This window comes from Micromys minutus, assembly GCF_963924665.1.
Source record: "Micromys minutus genome assembly, chromosome: 24".
Taxonomy (NCBI): Eukaryota; Metazoa; Chordata; class Mammalia; order Rodentia; family Muridae; genus Micromys; species Micromys minutus.
Window position 1 is genome coordinate 33,709,257 of NC_137959.1, and position 24,979 is coordinate 33,734,235.

The 24,979-nt window shown below is 43.1% G+C and overlaps 1 protein-coding gene across 2 annotated transcripts; it reads right to left on the reverse strand.

Annotated features, from left to right (window-relative positions):
• Positions 1-655: 655 nt before the first annotated feature.
• On the reverse strand, positions 656-23,369 carry LOC308436250 (ATP-dependent RNA helicase DDX19A). Of its 2 annotated transcripts, XM_080937111.1 has the most exons (12): positions 23,237-23,369; positions 18,972-19,020; positions 16,111-16,161; positions 15,071-15,206; positions 9,646-9,738; positions 8,473-8,575; positions 7,982-8,096; positions 6,915-7,092; positions 6,359-6,596; positions 5,038-5,200; positions 4,492-4,683; positions 656-4,139 (listed from the first exon to the last, which is right to left on the reverse strand). In XM_080937111.1, the coding sequence occupies exons 1-12, from the start codon at positions 23,291-23,293 to the stop codon at positions 4,078-4,080; spliced, it is 1,437 nt and encodes a 478-aa protein (XP_080793237.1). In that variant the 5' UTR covers positions 23,294-23,369; the 3' UTR covers positions 656-4,077. The 2 variants fall into 2 exon arrangements, with proteins under 2 accessions (XP_080793237.1, XP_080793238.1); XM_080937112.1 differs by lacking the exons at positions 16,111-16,161; positions 18,972-19,020; positions 23,237-23,369 and adding an exon at positions 14,129-14,189 and having other exon boundaries at positions 15,071-15,148.
• Between the last annotated feature and the right edge of the window lie 1,610 nt (positions 23,370-24,979).

A 24,979-nucleotide genomic window follows, 5' to 3' on the forward strand; every position in this document is an offset into this window, starting at 1 on the left:
CATACTTTCCAGCTCCCAAAGGGCTGATGAGTCAAGAATCAGGGGTTACAACTGGAAGCTACTTGCATGACTTGACCCATGTCACAGGTTCATTGGGAGAAAGGGCTTCAATGAATGTCTCAGGCCCCAGAAAAACACTTCTCTGCAGTTTCCACATAAACATTTCCAATTCGAAATGAGTTGACATTACCAAGCAGCCTCCTGGTTGGTGGACAGTCACGCATAAGGGAGTGTTAAGAGGTTTGGGGTGATATAAGTACCCCTAAAAACTAATACATGGGGAACCTGGCTTGAATCTGTTCCTTCCCAGTTTCAAAAGCAGGGCTGTAGCAGAACCTCTCAGGGCTCTAACCATCATGCATAGTCAGGGTACCAGTGGCTCCATTCTTACCTGTCTCATCTCTGCTCTCAAGAAGCTGTGATGAGAAGTGGGAAAGCAATGCAATTATGCCAAACAGTATTGAGACAAATAATTTATTTTTTCTTCTTTGTTTAAACCATGAATCCCCATTCTAGAAAAGGTAGATCCCGGCACCCCCATCTTTTTCTTCTATAGTTATTTAAACGATTTTTCCTTCCCTTTTTTTCCCCTCTGAATTAAAAGAACAAAGCCCACAGAGTCACTCATGTGTTCTGAACTGTACCATCATAGGTGTTTCTCAAGAATGTTTGGGAGAACAAAACAACTCTGATACCCTCTCACAGCTGAGGAGCCTAGTTTATGGGCTCAGCTCTCTGAAATCTTCCCAAAGGACTCTGAATATTATGGTTTAAAAGATCAATTTATTATGCCAGGGTGGTGTGCCTTTAATCCCAGCAATTGGGAGGCTGAGGCAGGAAAATAAGTTAAAAGCTTAGCTTCTGTTATATGGTAACTTTCAAGCTAACCCGGGCTACATGAGACCCTTTCTCAAGGAAACAGATTAATTCATTGTTCCCTTTGGGTTCCTCCAAGAGCAATGACTTGGGAAGAATTTCTGGTTCCCTTGAAATGGGGTTTTGTAAACATAGGGTCTATTACAGGCTTTTGTTGGTTCATCTCAGCACACATAAAGCAGTCCTTTCCTGTGACTCTGACGAGTTCTCTCTGGAGTTATGACATTTTTCTGCTCAGTCCAACCACAGCTTGTTGTCAATACAAGGTGCTATGCAAAGGAACAGTTCTCTGGGAGAGCTGGTGGGAGCAGATAGTGCCTGAGGCTCACTGTGGATAAATGCTTACACTTCAGTAGGGTAACTGGAAAGCTGGGGGAAATTGTTGGGTCTGCACCTTAAACCATTTACTAAAGTAGGTTTCAAATGGATCTCAGAACTAAAGAAATTCACAGGTAGTAGCATTTTTGTTTTGTTTTTCTAAGATAAGAGTTCCTCTGTGTAGCCCTGCCTATCCTAGAATTCACTCTGCAGGTCAGGCTGGCCTGGAACTCAGAAATCCTCCTGCCTCTGCCTCTGCCTCCCAAGTGTTGGGATTACATCACTGTCCAGAAAGATTCTTTTCCCCCACAGGTGTTGTGACTCATCCTACAGTCTTAGGTCAAGGAAGTATACTAAACTTGTTTTGATTTTTCTGAGAGATGTTGTCTTGTACCTATGCTCTGAAGATCAGGCTGGTCTCAAATTCCTAAAAGATCCATCAGCTCTATCTCTTGAGTTCAGAAACTAAAGTCATGTGCACTACCCTTCTCAGGCAGACCGTGACTCTTAATCTCATAGCTGCTCTCCCATGTTCACTCTTATTCAAGGGTTGAAACTCTTGCATACATATTCCTGTCTCATACTTATCTTCTGTGGAAGCAAAATATTTCAGATCCAAAAGACTGTCTAAACATGTTTTCTTTTTCCTTTCCTGGAAAAGGGGTCTTACTGTTATATAGGCTAAATTCCCAGATTCTGGGTTCAGTCTATTACACTGTGTAGGTTCACAAGTGAGCACCAATACACCAGGCACTTAAGATCTACGTGAACATACAAATGACTGTAGGAAACAGTTTTAGTTCTGTTTTTGTGTCACGTTCTCTTAATATAGCGCTGGATACCCTGAAACTAAAGAGATTTTGCCACCAGAGTACTGGGATTAAAGAAAATGTATGTGACTGGGAGTGGGGTACCTATGACTGCCAGGTGCCCAAAGAGAGCAGAGGCATCAGATTCCTCTGAAACTAAGTAACAGGCAGTTGTGAACTACCTGACTAACATAACATGGGTACTGGGACTCAAACAAAGGTCCTTTTAATAAGGGCAGCAGGAGCTCTTAAATGTTGAGCCATCATTCCAGCTCCCTAAACTGGCAAAGTTTTAAAATTGGTAATATAAGGGGCTGGAGAGATGGCTCAGAAGTTAAAAGCATGGGCTGCTCTTATCCTGAGTTCAATTCCTACCAACCACATGGTGGTTCCACAACCATCTGTAATAAAAGATCTGGTGCCCTCTTTTAGCATTCAAGGATACAAACAGTACGAAACTGTATACATAATAAATATATATTTTTAAATTTGATAATATAAACCCCTTTTATAACATAGAGGCAGGCAGATTTCTGTGAGTTTGAGGTCATCTAGAGCTATACAGTGAGAACCTATTTCAAAAAACAACAAAATGTAGGATACTACAGAGTTGCTGGCTGATGATACCCCGATTTGTCTCCTGCCTGCCCCCCCTCCAACCCCTTTGTACAGGTATCCATGCTGAACAAGTGTCTTGTGATCATCAATTCTGACCTTCAAACTCTGACCCAAGAATTCTATCCCCTGTGATCGAAGACAGGGAGTGAACTGGTCATTATCTCCAAAGATCATGGAACATGCTAGAAATGCTCAATACCTATCAATCACCAAGGAATACTGAAATATATGCTAGGGTGGCTTCCCTTAGGATGAGAACTACTCCCCAGAGTAAAATAGGTGTGCTGGACATGTTGAAATCACAAAACAAATGTGTACATTGAACCACTGGTTACAAAACAATGTAAAGTGTTCACACTTGTGCAAAAGTAAAGCATGTAGAAGGCAGAAGAGAGACAGTGGGACATGTTGAGTAGGCTGGCAGCCATGGTGCCCGAAGTGCACACGGAGCATTTTATACACATTTTTAATGAGTATATATTAGTCTAGTAAGCAGAAAAATACAACTAACAAATCATGATTAGTAAAATGTTTCTCATAATTACTTTGAAATTTCATGGAATGATGTATCATCCAATCTATGATTTATCCAATCTTATTCATACAATGTACTAAGTAACCCATAACAGCATAATTGAGTTTTTTTGCTTGGTTGTAACTTCCTAAGTTGCTACTTGGCATTAAACCCCATGGATGGGAACCAAACAATAGAGCCAGGCACAGAACAGGAGGAAAGACACCTCCATCTTCAATGGTACTGTCTTCCCAATAGACAAACACTCCTTGGGTCTGTGATTTGCTGACTTCCATTTTGTCTGCCAATCTGAAAAATAGCAACTTAACCAAGGTGCTCACCTGGAAGGAAGGGGAGGAGGTAGACTGGGGGTGAGTGGAGAACTGGTTCTATCAGAGGCAGGCGGGCTATGGCAGTATCTCTCCTGACCTCTCTAAACTGCCTTTTCCTCCCATTTATTCAAGGTTGAAGGTTGGTCAAAACACAGGAAGCCAGCCAGTGGGCTCCAGGCCTGCAGGCCAAGCATCAGCAACTGTATTACAACACAAGAGGGAGCTGTGGCTTTAAAGGGAATAAAGCAGAGGACTCTGATCTTTCAATACAGGGGCTCACTCACTCTGTAGATCTGGCTGCCACAGGACTCACTAAGTACATGAGGCTGTCCTCAACTCACGGAAATCCACGTGTCTCTGCCCTCAAACTCCTGGGATTAAAAATATGCACCACCACACCCAGTTAGGACTATTTTCTAAATGTAACTTTCCTTAGATTTCTCCCTACTACTTGCACAAATTTTTGTCAAGTCCAAACATAATTCCGAATGAGGTAGGTAGTCTCTACTCAGACCTTGGTCTTTGAGGTGCCTGTCAAGGTCTATGCCATGAAAACACTAGATTCCCAGGCAGGGAGCACTGAGGGTGGCGCTGCCCATGGAGAAGCTTCTCAGTTGGCTATTTTCTCGATCTCATCCAAATCGTCTGTGTCCAATCTTTCTATCTTCTTATCTGAGGGGAAAAAGGAAAGATCGGAAGACTGCCATGAGCTACTGTGGAAATGCAACACAAGTCACTTAGGACAGCATGGCAGTCTGGGGAGGCACCTCCTCATGGGACAGTGATGCTTCCTCTAGGCATACGGTAGGTTTCCTGGTGCACATAGCACCAGGGCTCTGGTCACTGATACCAACTTCCCAGAGAGTCAGGTTCTCCCAGACTGGTCCCAGGGCACTGACATTCCAGTCCCTGAGCCCTGAATATACAGGGGCAGAGCCCACCACCTCAGGGACCAAGGAAACTTCCCCTCTCCAACATCCCCCTCTGAAAAAGAGATCCAGCCAGAGCCAGCTCAGGGACTTACTAAAATGCTCCTGGATTCTGTTGAGGATATTCATGCTGTGCTTGCTGTCAACCATGTTTACTGCCAGACCCCTCTTGCCAAAGCGGCCTGTGCGCCCAATGCGGTGCAGGTAGGTCTCATTGTCTGGGTTCCCGTCCTTGTCCACAGGAAGGTCAAAATTGATGACCACGGACACTTGTTCAACGTCGATACCTGTACAAAGGGTTGGAGGGAGGCAGGCAGCAGACAAGGGGGCACCATGAGCCACACATGCACTTGCACTGGACACACGGCTGGGACAGGTCACATCTGACATGTAGCCACTAAAGAGCAGGCAATAGCTGAGAAGGACACAACTCCACAAGTCAGGGAGCATCTGGAAACCTTTCCACCAAGGCAGGACTACAGCTTCCCTTCCACCCAAAGGGACAAAGGGAACCAATCAGCTTCTCCTAGGAAGGAACGTCCCTCAAACCCTCCCACCTCCATGAGACCATGGACCCAGAACTTTTCTTGCTCACAGGCCTGGGTCCCCCGGCCTGGTGAAGGGGGCCAGTCTCTGCTCACCACGGGCACACACGTTGGTGGTCACCAGGACCTTCTCTTTGCCTTCTCGGAAGCGCTCAATCACGGCAGCCCTCTGCTCCACCATCATCTCTCCACTCAGCAGGGCCACCTGGTGGCCCTCTTTGGAGAGCTCTGCTGCCAGCCAGCTAGCTGTTTTGCGGGTCTGGAAAAAGAAGCAAACAAACTTAAGAAATATTAGTACCTACTGAGGCTGTTGAACTGCCAACTGATTGTACAATACTAAGCAAAAGTGTCACCAGGGAAACAATTTTACAAAGTTTTCACTACAAAAATAAAAATACACTAGGATCCGATGAAATGGTTCAGTGGGCAGAGATTCACTGTCAAGCTTGATGACTAGAGTTTGATTCCAGAGACTCACATGGTGGACAAAGAGATCTGACTCCTCAAATATCAGGACATGCTATGCCACGTACACACACACACACACACACACACACACACACACAATGTAAGTAAATGTAATAATAATAAAACAAGAAAAACCCTACAATTTTAGCACTTTGGAATCTGAGGTAGACAAGCTTGAAGCTGACAGCCAGTCTGAACTACACAGTGAGATATTTATCTCGAAAACAAATCTGATGCTTCACAAAAGGAGTAGGGAAAACAGAAATTCTAAAATCCTATTAGCCCATCACCTGGATTCTTCTGAGAGGTCACTGTCATGAAGAAACATGTCAAAGACATAGAGGGATGGCTCTGAGTAAGAGGAATCTTGAGGACTACTAAACACAGTAAGCAATCATTGGTTGGCTCAATTTTAAGCTAATATAAAGCAATAAGGCACTGGAGAAATTCCTCAGTAGTTCAAAACAATATACTGCAACAGTAGGAGGATGAGTTGGAAGCTCAGCCTGGTCTGAAAAGAGTTTTAGGACAGACAGGACTACACAGAGAAACCCCATCTTGAAAAACAAAATAAAACAAACAACGCTCCCCCCACCAAATAAAATCACCGAAGAATGTTTTGTTCTAACAGAAGAAGATGTGTCTTTTCTCTCCTAACACTATTTTTAAGTGCTTCCTCCTGTGACAAGTAACCAATTGGTTACATTTCTTCCTTTTTCCAAGAAGTCATCAGCAACTTGGTTTGGATTTTCCAATAACGTAACCCCTACCAATAGATACTGTCTAAGAACGTTGTGTTAACACTAGAAAGAGCACTGGCACTAAAGAGGCCATTTTCTCCATTCCCACAAGCTACTTCCTTGCTACGGAGAATTTGGCCCTCCTGAGCAAGGAGCTGAATGATCTAGGGACTGTGCATCGATGGAGCCATCCCAGGACAACTACTCACATGACAGAAGATCATGGCTTGCGCGATGGTGATGGCCCCATACAGGTTGCACAGGGCCTGGAACTTCTCCTCTCTGTTATTGCAAAGGACATAATACTGTTTGATGGTGTCCAAAGTCTCCTCTTCACGCTTCAGCTTGATGATGTTGGGGTCTGGGACCACCTTCTGGGCAAACTTCCACACTGAGTCCTCAAAGGTGGCAGAGAAAAGCAGCATCTGGCAGTTTCTGGGTAGCATCCTGCAAGTGGAGGCACACGCTTTATAGTCAGAAGGAACACAAGCTCAGCCTCCCCATCCTGGGTGGGCTGTAGCCCCAGCAGGCTGAATTGGGTAGAGAGCCCTGAAGTGGGTAGAGAGCATCCTGGGGGAGGAGCAGACCCAGCATGGCACTGGGGCTGAGTGAGGGTCCCAGGTGTCTCTTTTCAACCCATGCTGGGAGCATGGCTACAGCCGCTGTGGAAATGGCCCACCAGACCAATGCAGCTGCACAGAGCAGAGCAAAGATCCCAAAGATGCAAGAGGAGTTCTGGCAAGTTCCCCTGGCTCTAGTTCCTACCTCTGGATGCGGATGCTCTGGTCTTGGTGGCCCTGAGTTGCTATCATCACATCAGCTTCGTCCAGAACAAATACCTTGATCTTCTTGGGGTCAATGAACTTCAGCTTGGAGCACCAGTCCAGGACGGTCCCGGGGGTACCAATGACAATCTGCTCACTGACCTTCTGACCTCTTTCCACTGTGGAAAAGATACATTTTCTTCAGGTATTCCAAAGACAAAACCAGTTCTGGAAATAAAAATCTTTTACATTGTCTCAGAAGTGTAAAACAAATAAATTCTAGATTTCAAAGCATGTGGGGAGCAAGTAAGATGGCCTAGTGTGCTAAGGCTCCTGTCAGATCTGAAGAACTAAGTTTAATCCCTGAAAACCACATGGTGAAAAGAAAGAACTGACTCCTACACATTACCCTCTGACCTACACAGAGTCCCACCCCAATAAATAAAACACACAAGGGTCATCCTCAAGCCTTGCTTCTTCAAATATCAAGTAAAACACCTGTTTGGGACATTGTGGACACAAAATGTGCATGTTTCTTTCTACTATGTCTTAAAAAAATTCAAAAAACTTTATTAGTTTATATGTAGGTAAAGAGTAGAGTTCTATGCCTGGTGCCTGCAAAGTCCAAACGAGAGTGGCAGATCCTCTGGAACTGAAGTTACCAACAGTTGTGAGTTGCCATGTTAATGTTAGAAATTGAACCTAGGTCCTCTAGTAGAGCAATGAGTGCTCTTAGCCACTGACCACTCCAACAAGAGTTGATGTCCTAAAACTCTTCAGCTCTCTGTGTCTTTTCATTCCATCTACTTACCATCCTCTCTCCCATGCAGTTCACTCAGATCCTAAGCTGGCAGACTTTTTGTTTTGTTTTCTAGTGGATGAGCATTCTACTTGAAGAGCTAGCTTTCCTAAGACAAATCTCCTTAGTTTTTAAAACTCATATGCCCATGACACACACTCTGAAATTTCAGTTAGGTCAGCTTTAATTCAAGTTCACTTTAGCATTCCATTGTATGAGCCCAAGCTCACAAATTCCATCTCTGCTTAGGCCCCCATCCCTCTACTCACATTTGTTGCCTCGAACAGCGTAAGCTAGCTTCAGTTCAGGGTAAAACTTGCCCATCTGCTCGATCACTTTTCCTGTTTGCAGAGCCAGCTCATAGGTTGGGGACAGGCAGAGACACTGTCAGAGAAATCACAAAAGGTGAGTTTAAGTGATAGAGAATGGGCCTAAGTCACTAGCACACTGATGTGATTACCTCCTGAAATAGTGCAGGGTACCTATTCCTCAAGCAGGGCCACCTCTTACCTGTTGAACAAATTCTGTCAGTAAGAAACCATGCACTGGTAAGGGCCCTGGTTTGGTATTGGTGGAGGCCTTTAGAAATCACTGCTTAAAGCTGAGGTCTCCAAAAGAATCCTACCCTGTGAAGGCCTGGAGCACTAACTTGCTTTGAGATAGCCAAAGACTAAGGTGCCAACATTAGTCACACCTCATCAGATGGCACTACTGGGTCTTGGAGCAGGTGAGCAACAGCCCCCAGGCTCCTAACACTCACCTGAGGGTATCTGTCTGCTGGTTCCACTCTGCTGAGCATAGCTAAGACAAAGGCAGCTGTTTTCCCAGTACCAGACTGAGACTGTGCAATCAGGTTCTGTGGACTGCATTGACAAAGAACAGAAAATTACTATCGGAGCAATGTGTGGTAATCTACACATCTAATCCCAGTATTTAGGCAGACACAGGCAGGTCTCTAAGTTTGAGCGCAGCCTGGTTTACATACCAAATTCCTGGACAGTTAATGCTACACAGTGAGATCTTATCTCAAAAAATTATATATATATAATCTGTTTCTGCACTGAACAGAAATTAACTTTCATACATTATTTCATTTGGCAAGCTACCCTTCAGAGCTTTAGACACCTATGCACATAGTGAAAATATTTAAAGACACGAGGAGATAACCTATGGCAGGTGGGGTAGAAAAGGGATGAGAAGAGTCTATAGAAGGTTCCTCATGCACCTGGATTAATGTTATATCTTACATGCTGAATAAAGCTAGAGAGAGACTCTTGGTATCTTTCTGTATATATTTGTGTTGTAGAGCTCAAAAAATTCAAAGCAGTATTTTTTTTCATTATTTTATGTACATGGATCTTTAGCCTACATATCTGTGCACTGCTTATATGCCTGGTGCCCTTGGAGGTCAGAAAAGGGCACCATATCCTCTAGAACCAGAGTTATATACATGGTTGTGAACCACAATATGGTGACTGGGAATTAAACTTGGGTCCTATGGAAGAGTACCCTTAATTGCTGAGCCATCTCTCCAGCTTCCCAAAACGTTTGTTTTTGTTTTTAAAGAAGCAGAGAATAAATCTAGGTCATCAAGAATGCCAAACAAAGTCCTGGAGTATTAGATAGCACATGCCTTTAACACCACCACTCGGAGGCGGAGGTGGAGGTGGAGGAAGGCAGATCTCCGAGTTTGAGGCCATTCTGGTCTACAGAGCAAGTTTAAAGAACCAGAACTACACAAGAAACCCTGTCTCAACACTCCTCCCACCCCCAAGAAGTATGTTCAAATCCCCTTGATTCTCTGCATTTTTGAAGCTCTTTTTTTGAGAAAGCAGGTTGTCCCAGACAGCCCATTTTGTGCCCAGAAACAATGAAAGCCATTTGTGAGACAGTTAAACCAGCTATGAAGAGGTACAGCTGGATCTGCACTCACGGTTCAGCAAGCATCATGGGCAGAGCATTCTCCTGGATCTTGGATGGTCGATTGAAGCCCATGGCATAGACTCCTTGGAGAAGCTGTGGTTTCCTAGGAGGAAGGGTAGAGATAAGATGGGTTTCCAGCAATTACAATGTTTTTAGAGGCTAATCACCTTCCCTAGATCTACCTAGATATGATGCTTATTTCAGTCAAACTATTCTAAAATTTATATTTGGTTATTGTCTATGTATATGTGGAGGTGTGCATGTGCCATGGCTTGCAGGTGGAGGTCAGAGGGCAACCTGCACAAGTCCACAAGTCAACGTTCTCCTTTCCCCATGACAGACAGTCCTAGGGATTGAACTTAGGTTATCAGGTTTGGTGGCAAGTGCCTTTCCCCAATTAACCATCTCACCAACTCCAAATTACTTTTTTAAAAGATTTATTTTTATCTATATGTACAAATTCATACATGTATGCATGGGTATGTGTGGGTGCCTTGGAAGACAGAAAAAGGGACTAAATTCACTGGAGCTGGAGTTATAGGCAGTTGAGAGCTGCTGGAAGTGGGTGCTGGGAATCGAGTTCCAGTCACTGCCAACAGCCAGTGGTGGGTTCTAACCCACAAGCCATCTCTCCAGCCCTCACAGCATCCAAAACCATCTAAAACCAAAGTCATCTTAAGCTACTAAATGCTACTCTGAGACTATTACAGGTTCTTAAATAGAGCAAGGAATCCACATTTTCAGCAGACAACACCTATCTGGTCAGATCTGTATAACAAGTGTTCCCTAGACACAGCAAAAGTGATACTTATTAATTCATAATATGAAATAAATTATAAAGAAAATTTCTAAAACACTGCTTGCTATACTGTTGCAATGTAGAATTTCTATAGAAAATTTGAATTTTTAGAGTTTTTTTTTTCTTGTTGTTGTTCAGTGTCTCAGTATCCAAGGTTATACTTAATTTGACCATCTTGTGCTATTTTGTAAAACTATTTTTCTTTCTTGGAGATATGGCTCTCTATGAAGCTGTGACTGTTCTGAAATTTGATATACCTCACATCCTGACTCATCTCTCAACTGCACCACCACACTTAATGCACTACAGGGGATTGTAGCCAGGGCTTCATGCATGCTAGGCAAACACTATAGCAACTGAGCTATATACCCCCAGTCCTGGCAACAAGTTTTCAAATAACTATACTTTGTGTTTATTTTAAATATTTATGTATTATTATTGTGAATATGTGCAAGCACACCTTTGAGTACAGGTTTCCCTGCTATGTCCCACGCACATGTAGAGGTTACAGGACAATTTCCAGGAGCTATTCTAAGATTGAACTAAGGCATCAGCTTGCACAGCAATAGCTTTTATCCACTGAGCCATCTGCCAGGTAAGGAGGCTTTTAATTTTTGTTGTTTCTTAAAGAAAAGAGTTTACATAACCAATTTGAACTTGAACACACTATGTTGCTGAGGGTTATCTTGAATTATCGACCAACTTTACCTCTGCCGCTGTCTTGAGTGCTGGGATCACAATATTTCCTACTATGCTCAGCTTTTCACAGAAAAGCTAACATCTGGCATGAGGCCTCAAACCGGAACCACAACACTCAGAAAGCTTCAACAAAAGGACTGACTTCAACATACTATCCTGGGCTACAGTGAGTTCCAGGTCGGCCTGAGCTACTGAGTGAGACTTTAAAAGGAGGCGGGGGTGAGTAGTAAGATGGCTACCTGCTACCAAGCCCACTGATCTGAGTTTGACCTGTCAGATGGAACCCAGATGACAGAAAAGGAGCTCTGACTCCCACAAGTTATCCCCTAGTCTCCATGCAGTTGTGCTCATGTACACAGAGAGATATGCAGTAAAAATAAAGACAAAAGGACTACAGGTGGCTCAGGAGTGAACAGCACTAGCTGTGCTTCCAGATGAAGCTGGCTCAGTTCTCAGCACCCACGTGGCAGCTCACAACTGTCTGTAACTCTTTCTATGGGATCTTAACGACTGCCCTCTTCTGGCCTCTAACAGCCTCAGGCATGCACTAATATATGGCTCACAACCATCTGTAGTGGGATCCAATACCCTCTTCTGGTGTGTCTGAAGACAGCTACAGTGTATAATGAATAAATAAATCGTTAAATAAAAAAGATAAAATGTTATACTAAATAAAATAAAAATAGTAAATTTTGAAATATTAAAAAATGTTTACGAGATGAACCAATCTCTAGAAAGTAAACTCTTCTGGCATATGTAGGTTCTCAGACATTGCTTATTTTCAAAACAATAAAACCCTTTGGCATTCTCTACTGGGTAATAAAGGCAGCCTCTAGCTTGCTTATTAAAAAGTCACTACCTAATCAGTATTCACCAACCCAAGGGGTTCTACTGGCTCATCAGTTTTTTGCATGTCAGATCTGTAAGTATAAAAACAACCCATGGTGGTGCAGTGTGTGTCTGCAACCCTACTGTATGGAAATGGGGAGTGGACTCTGGATTCCCAAGTTGCTGACCAGCCAGTCTAGCCAACAGGTAAGCTATGAGTTCAGTGAGAAGCAGGAAATGACACAGCAAGATACCCATTATCTCTGGCCCAAGCATGTGCACGTATACTCCAATGCACAGGCACACAAAAACCCTCAACAGTGATCTAAGTTCCATTCATTTACTGTCCAACAACTAAATAAGAAAAAAACCTACTCACCCACTCAGAGTGGGGTACACCTAGACCTTAAATCATTAATAACTCAAGAGCTAAGAAGATAGCCTTGTGGCAACTTTTGGTATTTAAAAATCATTATGTCTAATCTATACAAACCAAGAAAACTTTTGACTATTTCTATGTTACGTTTTGTTTTACATGTACTTTATGCTATGATAACTAGTAAGATTTCAATGCATACTATCAAACCTTTAAAAAAAATCAAGTATTGACAAAAATATGTTCATATAGTTTTATGCCAAAACGCTTTTAAAAATCTGTACATGTATCTCCCTTTTCAAAATAAAGTTGTAAGAAAAAGAAAAGAAAAAAACCTACCTAAGAAGACAAAGGAATCAGAACTCAGTAAGACTCAGCAAACAACTGAGCACATCAAACAACTCTGATGCAGTTGAGATGACTAGCTCCCCACTTGTAATCCTAGCATTTAGGAGGCTGAGGCAGGAGGATGACTGTGAGTTCTGAACTAACCTACAATACCCATTCAGTCCTAGCTACCTCATGCTATGTAATAAGACCTTAAGAGGGAGTGGTGGAGAGATGGTTCAGTGATGAAGAACACTGGCTGTTCTTCCAGAGGACCCGAGTTCTGTTCCCAGCATCCACATGGTGGTGACTCCCAACCATCTGTTACTATAGACTTCAGGAAGTCTGATGCCTTCTGACATCTTCCTGCACCAGGCACACAAATGGTGCACATACATATGTGCAGGCAAAAACACTCATGCATAAATATATTTTTTTTCAGGCAGTGGTGACACATGCCTTTAATCCCAGCACTCAGAGGCAGGTGAATTTCTGTGAAACTAGCCTGGTCTACAGAGCCAGTTCCAGGACATTCAGGGATACACAAAGAAACCTTGTCTCAAAAAAACTGAAACCCCAAACCAACCAATTGTCCAACCAAAAACCAAACCAAAAAGATTGTGATAAAAACATCTGATATGAATGGGGTTGCTGAGACAACAGCTGGTAAAGTACTGCCACAGAAGCATGATGGCCTGAGTTTAGATGTTCAGCACCCACATAAAAGCCAAGCAGTGGTACATGCCTGTAACACCAGGGAGAGCAGGACAGTAGTAGAGACAGGAGGATCCCTGGGATGTCTAGCTGCATGGATTAGCTCCAGGTTCAGAGAACCACAGCCTCATTTCAAATAATTAAACAAGAAAACCACTTCTGAGAGCTATTAGGCATATTTTATTACTAGGTACTACCTTCTCTCAAAGCCTGGCCTACCAAAGGTTGCATTGCATTCTCAGTACTGAAGAGCCTAGAGTAATTCCAAGCATGTGGCTCCTGCCCCCATTTTACTGTATATCATTGCCCTACATTTTCTTCAATTACAGTAAAAACCATCTGGCCTGTGTCAGCCCCATAAAGTTGAAATAAGACCAACACCTTATTAAAAAAGCCTTAAGCCTATATAAACACCCTGCTATCAGCCACATTCTGGGACAGGTTGTCACTCAAGGACTAACCCCCAATTAAATTCCCTCTCTATCATCCTCTTGTGGTTTTATGCTTTAAAAGGAGCCTGCTCCCTCCCTCCAGCGAAGCAGTTCAGCACCTGAATCTGACTGCACCCCTAGCCAGCTAGAAGTGCTTCCCACAGTGAATAAAGGTGCTTCTGGCTTCTTTCTTTGAAGGTTCTGTCCTCATTAACTGAGCAACCCCAGACCCCAACAGTACCAGAATCCAGGCTCTTCAGACACTTTCTAAAAGTAGATAAAAATATTTGTAAACCCTGTAGTCTTCCAAAGGGCTTACCTAATAAGACATGTTCCTGACATCCAGAAATCACCTGTCAGCCAATATTTTATTCAAAGTTCTAAGAGTATAAAAGAAAACAAAAAGAAAAGACTTTCAGCTATGATGAGTAAACCTGTAGCATTTTAGTCTCTAAGAAAATCAGGTGCACGTGCACACTTGTAGTCCCAGCTACCCATGAGGCTCGGGTGAGAGGATCCTTAAGCCCAGGTGTCCGAGGCTAGCAAGGACAACTTAGTGAGATCTACATGCACTCTGTAGCCCAGGCAGATCCTGAACTTCTGATCCTTCAAAGCAGCTGGATTATGGACCTGCTCTACCACCAGACCACTCAGAGATCCAGTGTCTAAAGAGAAAGAGAAAACCATATTGGAAGAAAAAGGGCAGTCAGGAGAATTGTAGAAGACTATCACTGTATACACGTGCATATAGTCTCATGTGTCCGAGGCTGGCCTCAAACTTGCTACATAGCCTAAAATCACCTTGAGGTCTTGATGATCTCTGAAATGCTGGGGTGATAGGCATGCCACCTCATGCTTGTTTCGTTCAGTGCAGGGATCTAACACAGGGCCTCACACTTCTAAGCAAGCACTCACTCTCTACCCCTATCTGAGCCACAAGCCTTACCCTCCTACATTCATTTAATTATGCAGATTACCCAAAGACATAAATGATTTATTTTTAAAAATTTAAAGTCTAAACAAAAAAACCCAAAGAACCAAAACTCAAAGAATACAAAATGCTGGAGTTTGGGGTTTGTTTTGTTTTAATGTTGTTTTTGAGACAGGGTCTCTCTATATAGTCTTGGCTAGAATGAATTCAAAGAGATCCCCTGCCTCTGCTTACTACGTGTTGAGATTAAAGGCATGTGCTACCAGCCCAAATTCTGAGAACTGATGTACTGGGACTGAGGAATAGCTGTTCGAGTTGATGGCTACTCACAGGCGAAGCTCCTCGAAGGACTTCACTGAGTAGAGAGGGGAGCTTGGGTCCCTCTGCAGGACTTCCACTTGGTTGGTGTTATCCACAAGATTGCTTCTGATCAGCTTGTTGAGTAAAGACTGAGCAGCTCTGTCCTCTGTCAGGAAGAGAGCAGATTTTCTTCATTCACTGGGGGCGATTCCCACCTTTGAGGAAATGCTCTCTCCGTCTCTGCTTTAGACCTTGACAAGCATTCATAGTCGGAGAAAAGCCATTCCCTGTACATTTTAGTCACTGGAGATAGGGTCTTACTTGAACTCACAGCACTCTCCTGCTGCAGGCTCTGAGTACTTGGATCCCTGTCCTGGCACTAAGCTATTTTCTGTTTTAAACTTCATTTGCCTCAGCCTCTCAAATAGCTGAGACCACAGCACACGATGCTTCTTCTCTAAATCACCTTATCAGTTATCATGACACCCTTTGGTTTTTTTATTATTCCAGTGATGGGTATAGAACTCACAGCCTTACACACTAGACAAGTGTTTTCCCCTTGAGGTACATGTCGAGCCTGACACACACACACCTGTTCTGTATATTTGTGTGTGTGGTATGAGTTTGTATGAGTTCAAAGGTGCACACGTGTGAAGGTCTGAGACTGTGCATCTTCCTCAACTGCTTCTTTACCTCATGTCTCAGTGAGCCTGCAGCTCACTAATTAATGTTTAGACTGACTGGGCAGAGAGCTCAGGATCGCCCTGCAGGTGTCACACCACTCCTCCCTTAGTGCCAGGCTTACACACACATACCACTGCTCCTGGTTTTCACGTGCTACAAACTAGGGGGTACAACTCAGGTCAGCTTTCACAGAGGTACTTAATTGAATGAGCCATCTTCCCAGATCTGACACCCTACTGCTGAAGACATTTTCTCCTGCTGAAGACAGGGACAGCATACTCTTCATCTCCCCTCAATTCCCTGTTCCCAAAAGTTCAGAGTGTCTAGCTCCACCAGTTAGGCAGGGCCATACCAGGTCTCTCGAAACATACTCAACAAATGGTTACCTTTCTCTTCTTCCTCTGTCTTTTCTGCAGTGGTGCTGGGTTTGATAACACCTATACAAGAAAACAGCTGTCATCAGAAAGCCAACCATTAAACCCACCTAAAGGCTGGGACAATGTAAACATTAAAATCTACTGAAGTGAACAAATGTAAGAAGCTGGCATTTCTTCATGTTTAAGATTTTATGTCTACAAAGTATGAAAGTGCATAAGAAAAACTTAAATTTGAATTTAGAATCAGAAGCCTGCTTGGTTATTCTAAAATACAGCATAGCATTACACAGTAAATTTTATTCTCTACTTTTTACCAATAAGACTATAAAAACTCTTAAAAGTCTGCCTAACATTTTGAAATGAGACTATATGGAAACAAACTTTTAAGCTCTACTGACAGAAATATAAACTGTAGACTACTTATAGAGAGTGTTACATAGTAGTGAATGTCTATAATCCAAGACTAGAGAGGCAGAATTAAGCTCACCCCGAATTTGAGGCTAACCTGGTCTATATACAAATTCCAAGTCAGTCAAGGTTATATATTGAGACCCTGTTCCAAAACACGAAAAATAAAACAATTTCACAGAAGGTACTTTGTTTTCTTTTAAGGCAGACTCTTATGTAGTCCAGGCTGGCCTGGAGTTTGCTGTGCAGCAGGGGATGATGCTAAACCTCTAACCCTCCTGCTTCTACTTCCACGTACTTAGATTACAAAAAGGCAACAGCATGACTGGCTTATATGATGCTAAGGTTCTATCTGGGTTCCTGCATGCTACAATATCCTCACCCCTACTTTGAAAACATTTGTAAAAATTGTGGGAAAAGTTATTTGCTGTCAAACCTGATAACCAGAGTTCAATCTCTATGTCACACCTGAAAGGACAGAACCAAGTCCTGTAAGCTGTGCCCTGACCTCCATATGGGCATGTGACACTTGTCACTCATACACACACACTATAACAACATTTCTTAAAGCTTTATTTTCAAACGTGGCACATGTCTTTAATCCCTGACTTGGAAAGGCAGAGCAGGTGAAATCCTGTCTCAAAAAAAAACAAACAAAATGTTTTTTTTTCCTTTTAAATTATATGTCTATGCACACGCACATGAGTGCAGGTATCCTGTGAGGCCAGAAGGCAGAAGTTACAGGATGCTGTGAGTCACCTGATGGGGTGCTGAGAACACAACTGGGTTTCTGCAAAAGCACTGAGAACTCCTAATCACAGAGTTATCACTCCCGTATGCCACAATTTTTTTTTCCCAAATGCTTATACTCTTGACCTAGCAAATATATCTTGGGTAAATTGCTGTACAAAAACATTACATGATATAAAGTATTTAAGCTCATGGTTATTCTAAGACATACTGTTTATATCAAATTGAGACAAACATGATTAATGACAATCAACTTAAGGGAATGCTGTGTAGTTCAACATGGAGAGCTTGTAAAAAACTCTTGTTGCATGAAAAAAAAAGTCACATATTCTGTACATTATTTTGTCCATTCTCAGAGAGAGGGAGCGACAGGAAAGACAACCAGGAGATCAGAAAGAATGGAATATGAGAATCCCTACTTAATTTTGCCTTATATTAAAAAAAAAAAAAAAAACTTTGGAATAACATTAAAAATTCTAAGCCAGGCATGGTAACATAAATCTGTAATCCTGGAACTTAAGATGCTGAGGCTAGAGGAATGCTAAGCATTCAAGTTCTATCTCAGTTATATAGCAAGACCCTGCAACCAAAACCAAACAAACAAATGAAGGACCAACCTAACAGAATGAAAATAAAGTAAAATGTCACTAACAGTCATCACTTCTGAGTCATGGACTGAACCCAGTACTCCTAAAATTTATATCCTCATCCTAACCCCCGGTACCTCAGAAAGGGATCTTATCTGAAATGGGTGTTACTCCAGATACCACTGGTTAAGTACACCCTAATCCAATGTTACTGGATCCTTATAAAAAGGGGCTACCTAGGGCTAAGGAGTGACAGAGCACGTGCCTCAAATGTCTATGACTCTGAGTTTGATCTCCAGCATTTTTAATCAATCAATCAGTCAACCAGTGGAAAAAGGAATGCTTTTTAGAAGAGTGCTATGTGATGTGAGGGCAGAGATCTGGGTAAAATGGCTAAGACTCAAGAAATGCTAAAGACTGCCAGCAAAGCACTAGGAGTCAGGGGAGAGGCCTAGAATAAGGTCTTTCTACAAGCTCCCAGAAGAGACACCTTGATCTTCTCTAATCTCCTGAGCTTTTAAGAGGCAAGCAGCAGTCGGTTGGATTTTCTGAAAGTCTCATTTTGTAGCTCTAGCGGGTCTCTAGCTCAGAAATCCACCTACCTCTGCCTCTCCTGGGAGCCATCGGGCAGCTATTATGATTTAAACAGCACAACTTTGAAGTGCTTTGTTAGAGGATAGAGGGGACCTGCAAATGAACACCTTCGTGCAGAGAACAGTAAACACTGTAACAGTGTGGATGGGGGGAGGGGGGGCTTGTGCCTTTTTATACTTTTTGAGTTGCTGATTTTTATTTGTTTCTGAGACAAGGTTTTGCTATGTCCTGAAGGAGGAAGATCTAAAAAAAAAAAAAAAAAAAAAAAAAAACCCTCCTGACCACTACACAGTGCCTGAACCCAGTCATGTTTCAAAAGATTCAAACATCAAACAGGAGAACACTACAATAGTGACTTTTGTTTTTAAGACATCAGAAGCTAGAAAAACCTAGGAAGCATTCTCTCTTCAGAAATGAACTCCCAATTCCTAATTTGGGCTCCATTCCAGAGCTGACATATGACTCTAGGACAACAGTCCAGCACCAGCCCAGGTGTACCAGACACCTAGTCTGTAGTTACTAGTAACTCACCATTAGTGTCTGCTTTGATTTTCTCTTCCTTGATCTGCAAACTGCTCATCTGAGTGAGAATAAAAGGAAACAGTAAGCAAAACACCCAACCAAGGAAGGCAATGGCAAATGCCTGGTGAGAGGTTAGCAGAGACTTCTGCAATGCTGGCTGGGGAACTGGTTTGTTCTTCTTAATACAGAAGCACTAAGGGCCTAGGCAAAACCATCTCATGTTTCCCCAGCAGCATAAGCAGAGGAGGTGGGCATGGGTTGACCAGAATGGTATGGGGACACTGGGGAAAGAGCTTCAAACATTTGCTTTTCTAACTTACACTCTTTCTAGAATGTCTCCAAGTTTTGTTTTGCTTGTCTGGGTTTTTAGTGAAGTTAGGGTCAAACCCAGGACACAAAACAAATTGGATAGATGTGCTGCCACTAAGCCATGTCTCAACTTCTTCAACCCCAAACTTAAATAACCGAAAAGTTATCTACCCTATCAACCACCTGCATGTAAGTTAGTTTAAGTGTATCATAATAAGCTGGGTGCAATTAAACAGGCCTTTATCCAGCAGTTGGGAGATGGAGGCAAGATCAGAAGTTGAGGATCACAAGTTAGAAGTCAGCTTGCACCACATGAGACTTAGGAATTTAACGGTCACAGGTATTTTAATAACACATAACTGCTAAGAGTGTGGCCTTAAGGTGGCGTGACAATCTTGATTGTCAACTTGATAATACAATGGAAGTCACGCTCCTGAGAGGTTTGCCCGAGGTAGGAAGACCTACACTGAAATGTAGGCAGCACTTCTCAGCCCCAGGGTCTAGGATTGAATGAGTAGTGAATGGAGTAGCATCAGCATCTCTCACCTTCTGATTTGAGGGTACTCTGTGGTTTCCAGCACCATGTCTTCCACCATTACAGACCATGTGCCCTTCTTAAACTGAGAGCCAAAAATACTTGTTTTTTTGGGTTGGGGGGTGTCCATGACAGGGTCCTCTGTGTAGCTGTAGTTGTTCTAGAACTCACCAGGTAGACTAGGCTGGCCTCAAACTCAGAGATCCACCTGCCTCCACCTCCTGAGTGCTGGACTAAAGGCGTGCACCACCATCACCTAGCCAAGATAAACTCTTGCTCTTGTAATGTATTTGTATTTTGCCGTAGCAAAGACAGAAGCAACTTAGACCGATGATTTATGTTCCTAGAGCCCTGGGTCTGTCCCCACAATCCCTAAATTAATGTCATGGGTTGTTGGTTTTTAGATACGGAGTCTTTGACCGTAGCCTTGGCTGTCCTTGAACTCAGAGATCAGCTGAGAGTAAAAGTTTGAACTACCACACGTGGGCACTGCTATTCTTCCTACAGTACTGTTCTCACACTTGCTATGTCTTTCCCAAGTTGCCCTCTCCGACTAACCTACTGTAGGTCTTTGGGAAATGGAGACACACGCTCTCATGTGCATTACTGACTTTCCTATTGCTGTGACAAAACAGCATAACCAAGACAACTTATAGAAGAGTTCACCTGGGCTTGTGTGGTTCTAGAGTTATTCTAGGGATAAGGGTCCATGGTGACAGAACAAAGACTTGGTGACTAGGGCTAGATGCTGAAAGCTTACATTTTAACTGTACTCAAAATCAGGCAGTGTTTATTAACAAGGCCTGCCTCCAGGGACATATTCCTCCAGCAAAGCCATACCTCCTACGACTCCCCAAACAGCATCCCCAACTAGGGACCAAGTGGTCCAAATCTATGGGTAACATCTCATTTAAATTACCACAACAGTTAGCGTTTAAGAATCAGGTTTTCTAGAGAAAAAGCAGGTGAACACAATTCCTCCTTTAATGGGGGAGAGTTCATGAGAAAGCAGACAAACCTGGAAAAGGCATCACATAGCAGAACTTACTATTGGTTGGTTAGTCCTCATTTATGCACACAGATCAACAGAAATACACAACTAGGATGGTCTGAAGATTTGATTAGACCATCTGGAGTTTTCTAATTCAACCACATTAATTAGAGTCACCTCCAGAAGGCCTGATGAAAGAAAAAAAATGATCCAAGTCCAGTAAGCCATGGGGGAGGGTAGTGGTGTGTTTGAGACAATGTAGCCCAGATTGGCCTTTGACTTGCTATGTAGCTGAGATGGGCCTTGAGAACTCCTGAATTCCTCTCTCTGCTGTCTCTAAGGTGCTAGCCAAAGAATGTCAACAGCAAGAATTAGTGTTTACTCAACTGTACTCTATTCAAGGGAAGAAATGCTAATAGACAAGTATGCCTGTCTTGAGAGTGAAGGGTAACCATACCTGGGAAAGACTAGCCAATAATCGGCCCATCATCCTTTGTTCTGGATTCACTTCCCACACAGGGACTCTGAGGATTGATCCTGCCTCTCTGGACAGAAAATATTTACAATTCTATGTAGTGAATGGTATATGCAGGTGGGGTGGTGTTGAAGCGTATCTCAAGGGGTTTCCATCCGCTTCCTGATGAGCAGATGGTTAGGACAAATGCTAAGGATGTTTAAGTGGTTGTGGTGACAGTCCTCTCATAATGAGATTAGGGACATACTTTTTTTTTTTTTTTTTTTTTTTAACCCTTGTAGGGCTAGGGTGTCCAACCTAGGGCCTTACTCAAGGCTAGGCAAGGGTGATTTACAAAACTGAACTCCACAGCTTTTGATAGCACTTTTTTTTTTTAGAAGAAGCTTCTTTTTTTTTTAAAATAAAGATTTATTATATATGAGTACACTGTAGCTGTCTTCAGACACACCAGAAGAGGGCATTGGATTCCATTACAGATGGTTGTGAGCCACCATGTGGTTGCTGAGATTTGAACTCAGGATCTCTGGAAGAGCAGCCAGTGCTCTTAACCACTGAGCCATCTCTGCAGCCCTGGATAGCAAATTTTTAAAAGCCAGAAAGGTGGGTATGATGGTCCTCTCCTGGGATTTCAGTTAAGACAGGAATATTGCTGGATTCCAGGAGTGTGAAGCCAGACCGGACATCAAATTAAGAGCCCCTTCTCAAAACATGTAATTATGCCAGGCATAATTATATCAGCACTTAGGAGGCTGAGGCAGGCAGGTCTCTGGGTCTACAGTGCAAATTCCAGGACACCCTGGAACTATACATATAATTAAGTTGAGAAAGATTCTCAGTCACTATCTTTTAGGAATAATCACTGGATTTGAAGCTTCAGATGGGGCTAAGGTAGCTCAGTGGGCATTTCATGTCATCAAGTCTGAGAAATCAGAGGAAGAGAATTTACCTTCACAAGTTATCTCCTGACCTCCACACATCAACTGTGGCACGTGTGCTCAAAGTACACATACATATACAAAGTAAATCCAATTAATTTTTTAAAAGCAAAGAAACTATAGCATTTTTTTTTTCCTTAAGAAAAACAACTGCTGGTTCTTCTGCTGAAATAGTTCAAGGGTTAAGGGAACTTGCTGCTCTAGCAGAGGGCCAGGGCTTGGTTCTTAGCACTGCATGGTGGCTCACAACAGATTGTAATCCCAGTTCCGGGGGCTCCAATACCTTCTTAGATGTAGGCACAAGTGTGGTGCATAGATATACACAGGCAAAACATCATACACACACAAAAAACATAGCTGTTAAGAGGAAGTATTGAGGCGAGTAATACAAAGGCAGCAAACCTGTAACTCAACACTTAAGAGGAGGCAGAGATAGGAATTCAGGAGTTCTCAAGGCCGTCTCAGCTAAACTGCAAGTCAAAGGCCAATCTGGGTTACACTGTCTCGAACCCACCACTGCCGTTCCCCCCAAAACAAACAACCCCCACCAAAAATCCAAGCTAACTAATAACACTAAACTTCACTAAAAAATATTAACTAAACATGTATCTGTTGCTAAGTGAAGCACTAACAAAGACAAAACCCGTTATTCTGGAGAGCTACAAACTGCGGGTTGGCACTTAAGCATGAATGTAGGGACAGCTAGGTGAAAAGCAGTATGAACTCACTCAAACACTGTCTCTCTAAAATAAAAAAAAAAAAATTCATGTTGCTATTTCTTATAAGAAGTCAAGAGAAGGGCCAGTTTGGAGCCTCGCACACATAATGAAGACAGAGTCACCACGGGAGCAACTTTTCAGTCCAAACTCGGATAAGAAGCTCGCTGTGGGTTTTCTTCGCTCTAGGAGCAAATCTGCACTAAGTGATCGCCCGCAGCAAACTCCAGCGGGCGCGGGCCTGCCCGACTCGGAGGTCCCCGAGCTGGAAACCACGTCCGCCTCTGTCCCCTATCCCCGCTAGGCCACTGACCGACTTGACAGCGGCTTCCTGCTCGTCCACCGCCAGCGCCCAGGAGTCGGTGGCCATGGTCCCCAAGGCAAGCCGACCTGCAGAGAGGCTGCGCACACCACAAGCGACCAGCGTTGAGACCCAGCTCGCGCCAAGTGCCGCTAGCGCGGAGCGGAAAAAGACCTGCGCAGGGTTGACGTCAGTTCCGGCCCCACGCGGCCGGCTTCCACCCGCGCTCCGCCCCCAGGAAGATAAGCATGCTTAGCTTAGCTTAGTTTAGTATTTTAAGGTTCTACTTCGCTTATTTCGGAATTCGAGGCCAGCCTGATCTACAGAGAGACTTCCAGGACGGCAAGGGCCACACAGAGAAACCCTGTCTCGAAAAGCTAAAAAAAAAAGAAAAAAGCAATACCATTTCGCTAGGTGCGATCTGATTGAGTTAACGCCCTAAAGCTCTGCAAAGAGTTACTTAGTACTCGCTCCATCTCATTTCATATTAAAATACTTACCTTCTTTTTTTGGTTTTGAAACAAGTTGTCTTGTTTTGAAACAAGGCTACCGTGAGCTCCGTTTTTTGGTTTTTTTTTTTTGTTTTTTTTGTTTTGTTTTTTTTTTTTTGTTTTTTTTATAATCATCTCAAACGGTGAGATTACAAGGGACCGGACGCTCTCTAGTGGCCTTTGCGGTCATAGCCACACATGCATGCACACACTTAATGAGCTGAGATGGTGGTGGCATAGGCCTTTAATCCCAGCACTTGGGAGGCAGAGGCCACCAAAGCATATTTCAGGGCAACCAGGGCTACATAGAGAAAACCTGTCTAAAAACAAACAAACAAAAAACTAGTTAAAAACAAAACAGTTACATCCTATGTGTGTAGGTATGTATTGTTTTTTGAGACAAGAATCTCACGTATGCCCTGGCCTTTCTGCCTCTGCCTCCCAAATACTGTGATAAGAGAAGTGTTTTCCCCATGTTGTGCTGTTGGGATACATTTTAAGTCATGTAGTTGTGTAAAGTTGTTTTAATGACTTGAGCAGACACTTCACACACACACACAAAAAAAAAGTGCAAAATTAGAGTGGTAGAGAACGGGGAAGTTTAGGGAGGAATATTGAGAATGTGAGGCCAGTCTCTGCTATATGAAACCTAGTCTCAAAACACATCTATTTCTAGTCTAGCTCCCCACTGTCCTCTGTCTTGCGATTTCACTACAAAGCATACTGTTCTAGTGCCAAGAACATGGTTCTTTTTTCAGTTTTATCTACTGGAACATAATTCTTAGAGAAGACATGGTGTCTGGGAACAATTAAGGAGTTTAAATTTGAATTGTCATGGGTTTGCAAGACATTTAGGTTTTGGTCTGGTTTTTCAAGCCAGGGGTTTCTCTGTGTAGCCCTTGCTTGTCCTCGAACTCACTTCTGTAAACTGGACTGGCCTTGGATCAAGAGATCCACTTGCCTCTCCCTCCAGAGAGCTGGGGTTAAAGGTAGGCCCCACCTGTAAGGGTCCATGATTTGCTGACAACACTCCTCCAACTCAAATATTATGTAAACACAAAGTGTTTATTCTGGAGAAGTCCAGCATGCTGGGGTCTTCCCATTACCAAGATAAACACCCAAGTGATCTTACAGGCCTGATTTAAAGCACATTAGGGAATTCTGAGTTAGGTGACCTCTATGTTAATCTGTTGGGCCCACCTCTAAGGACATTCCATTACCGGGGTGTTAGGGCTGGAAACTTGCTGAGAGGTCTAGAAATTTT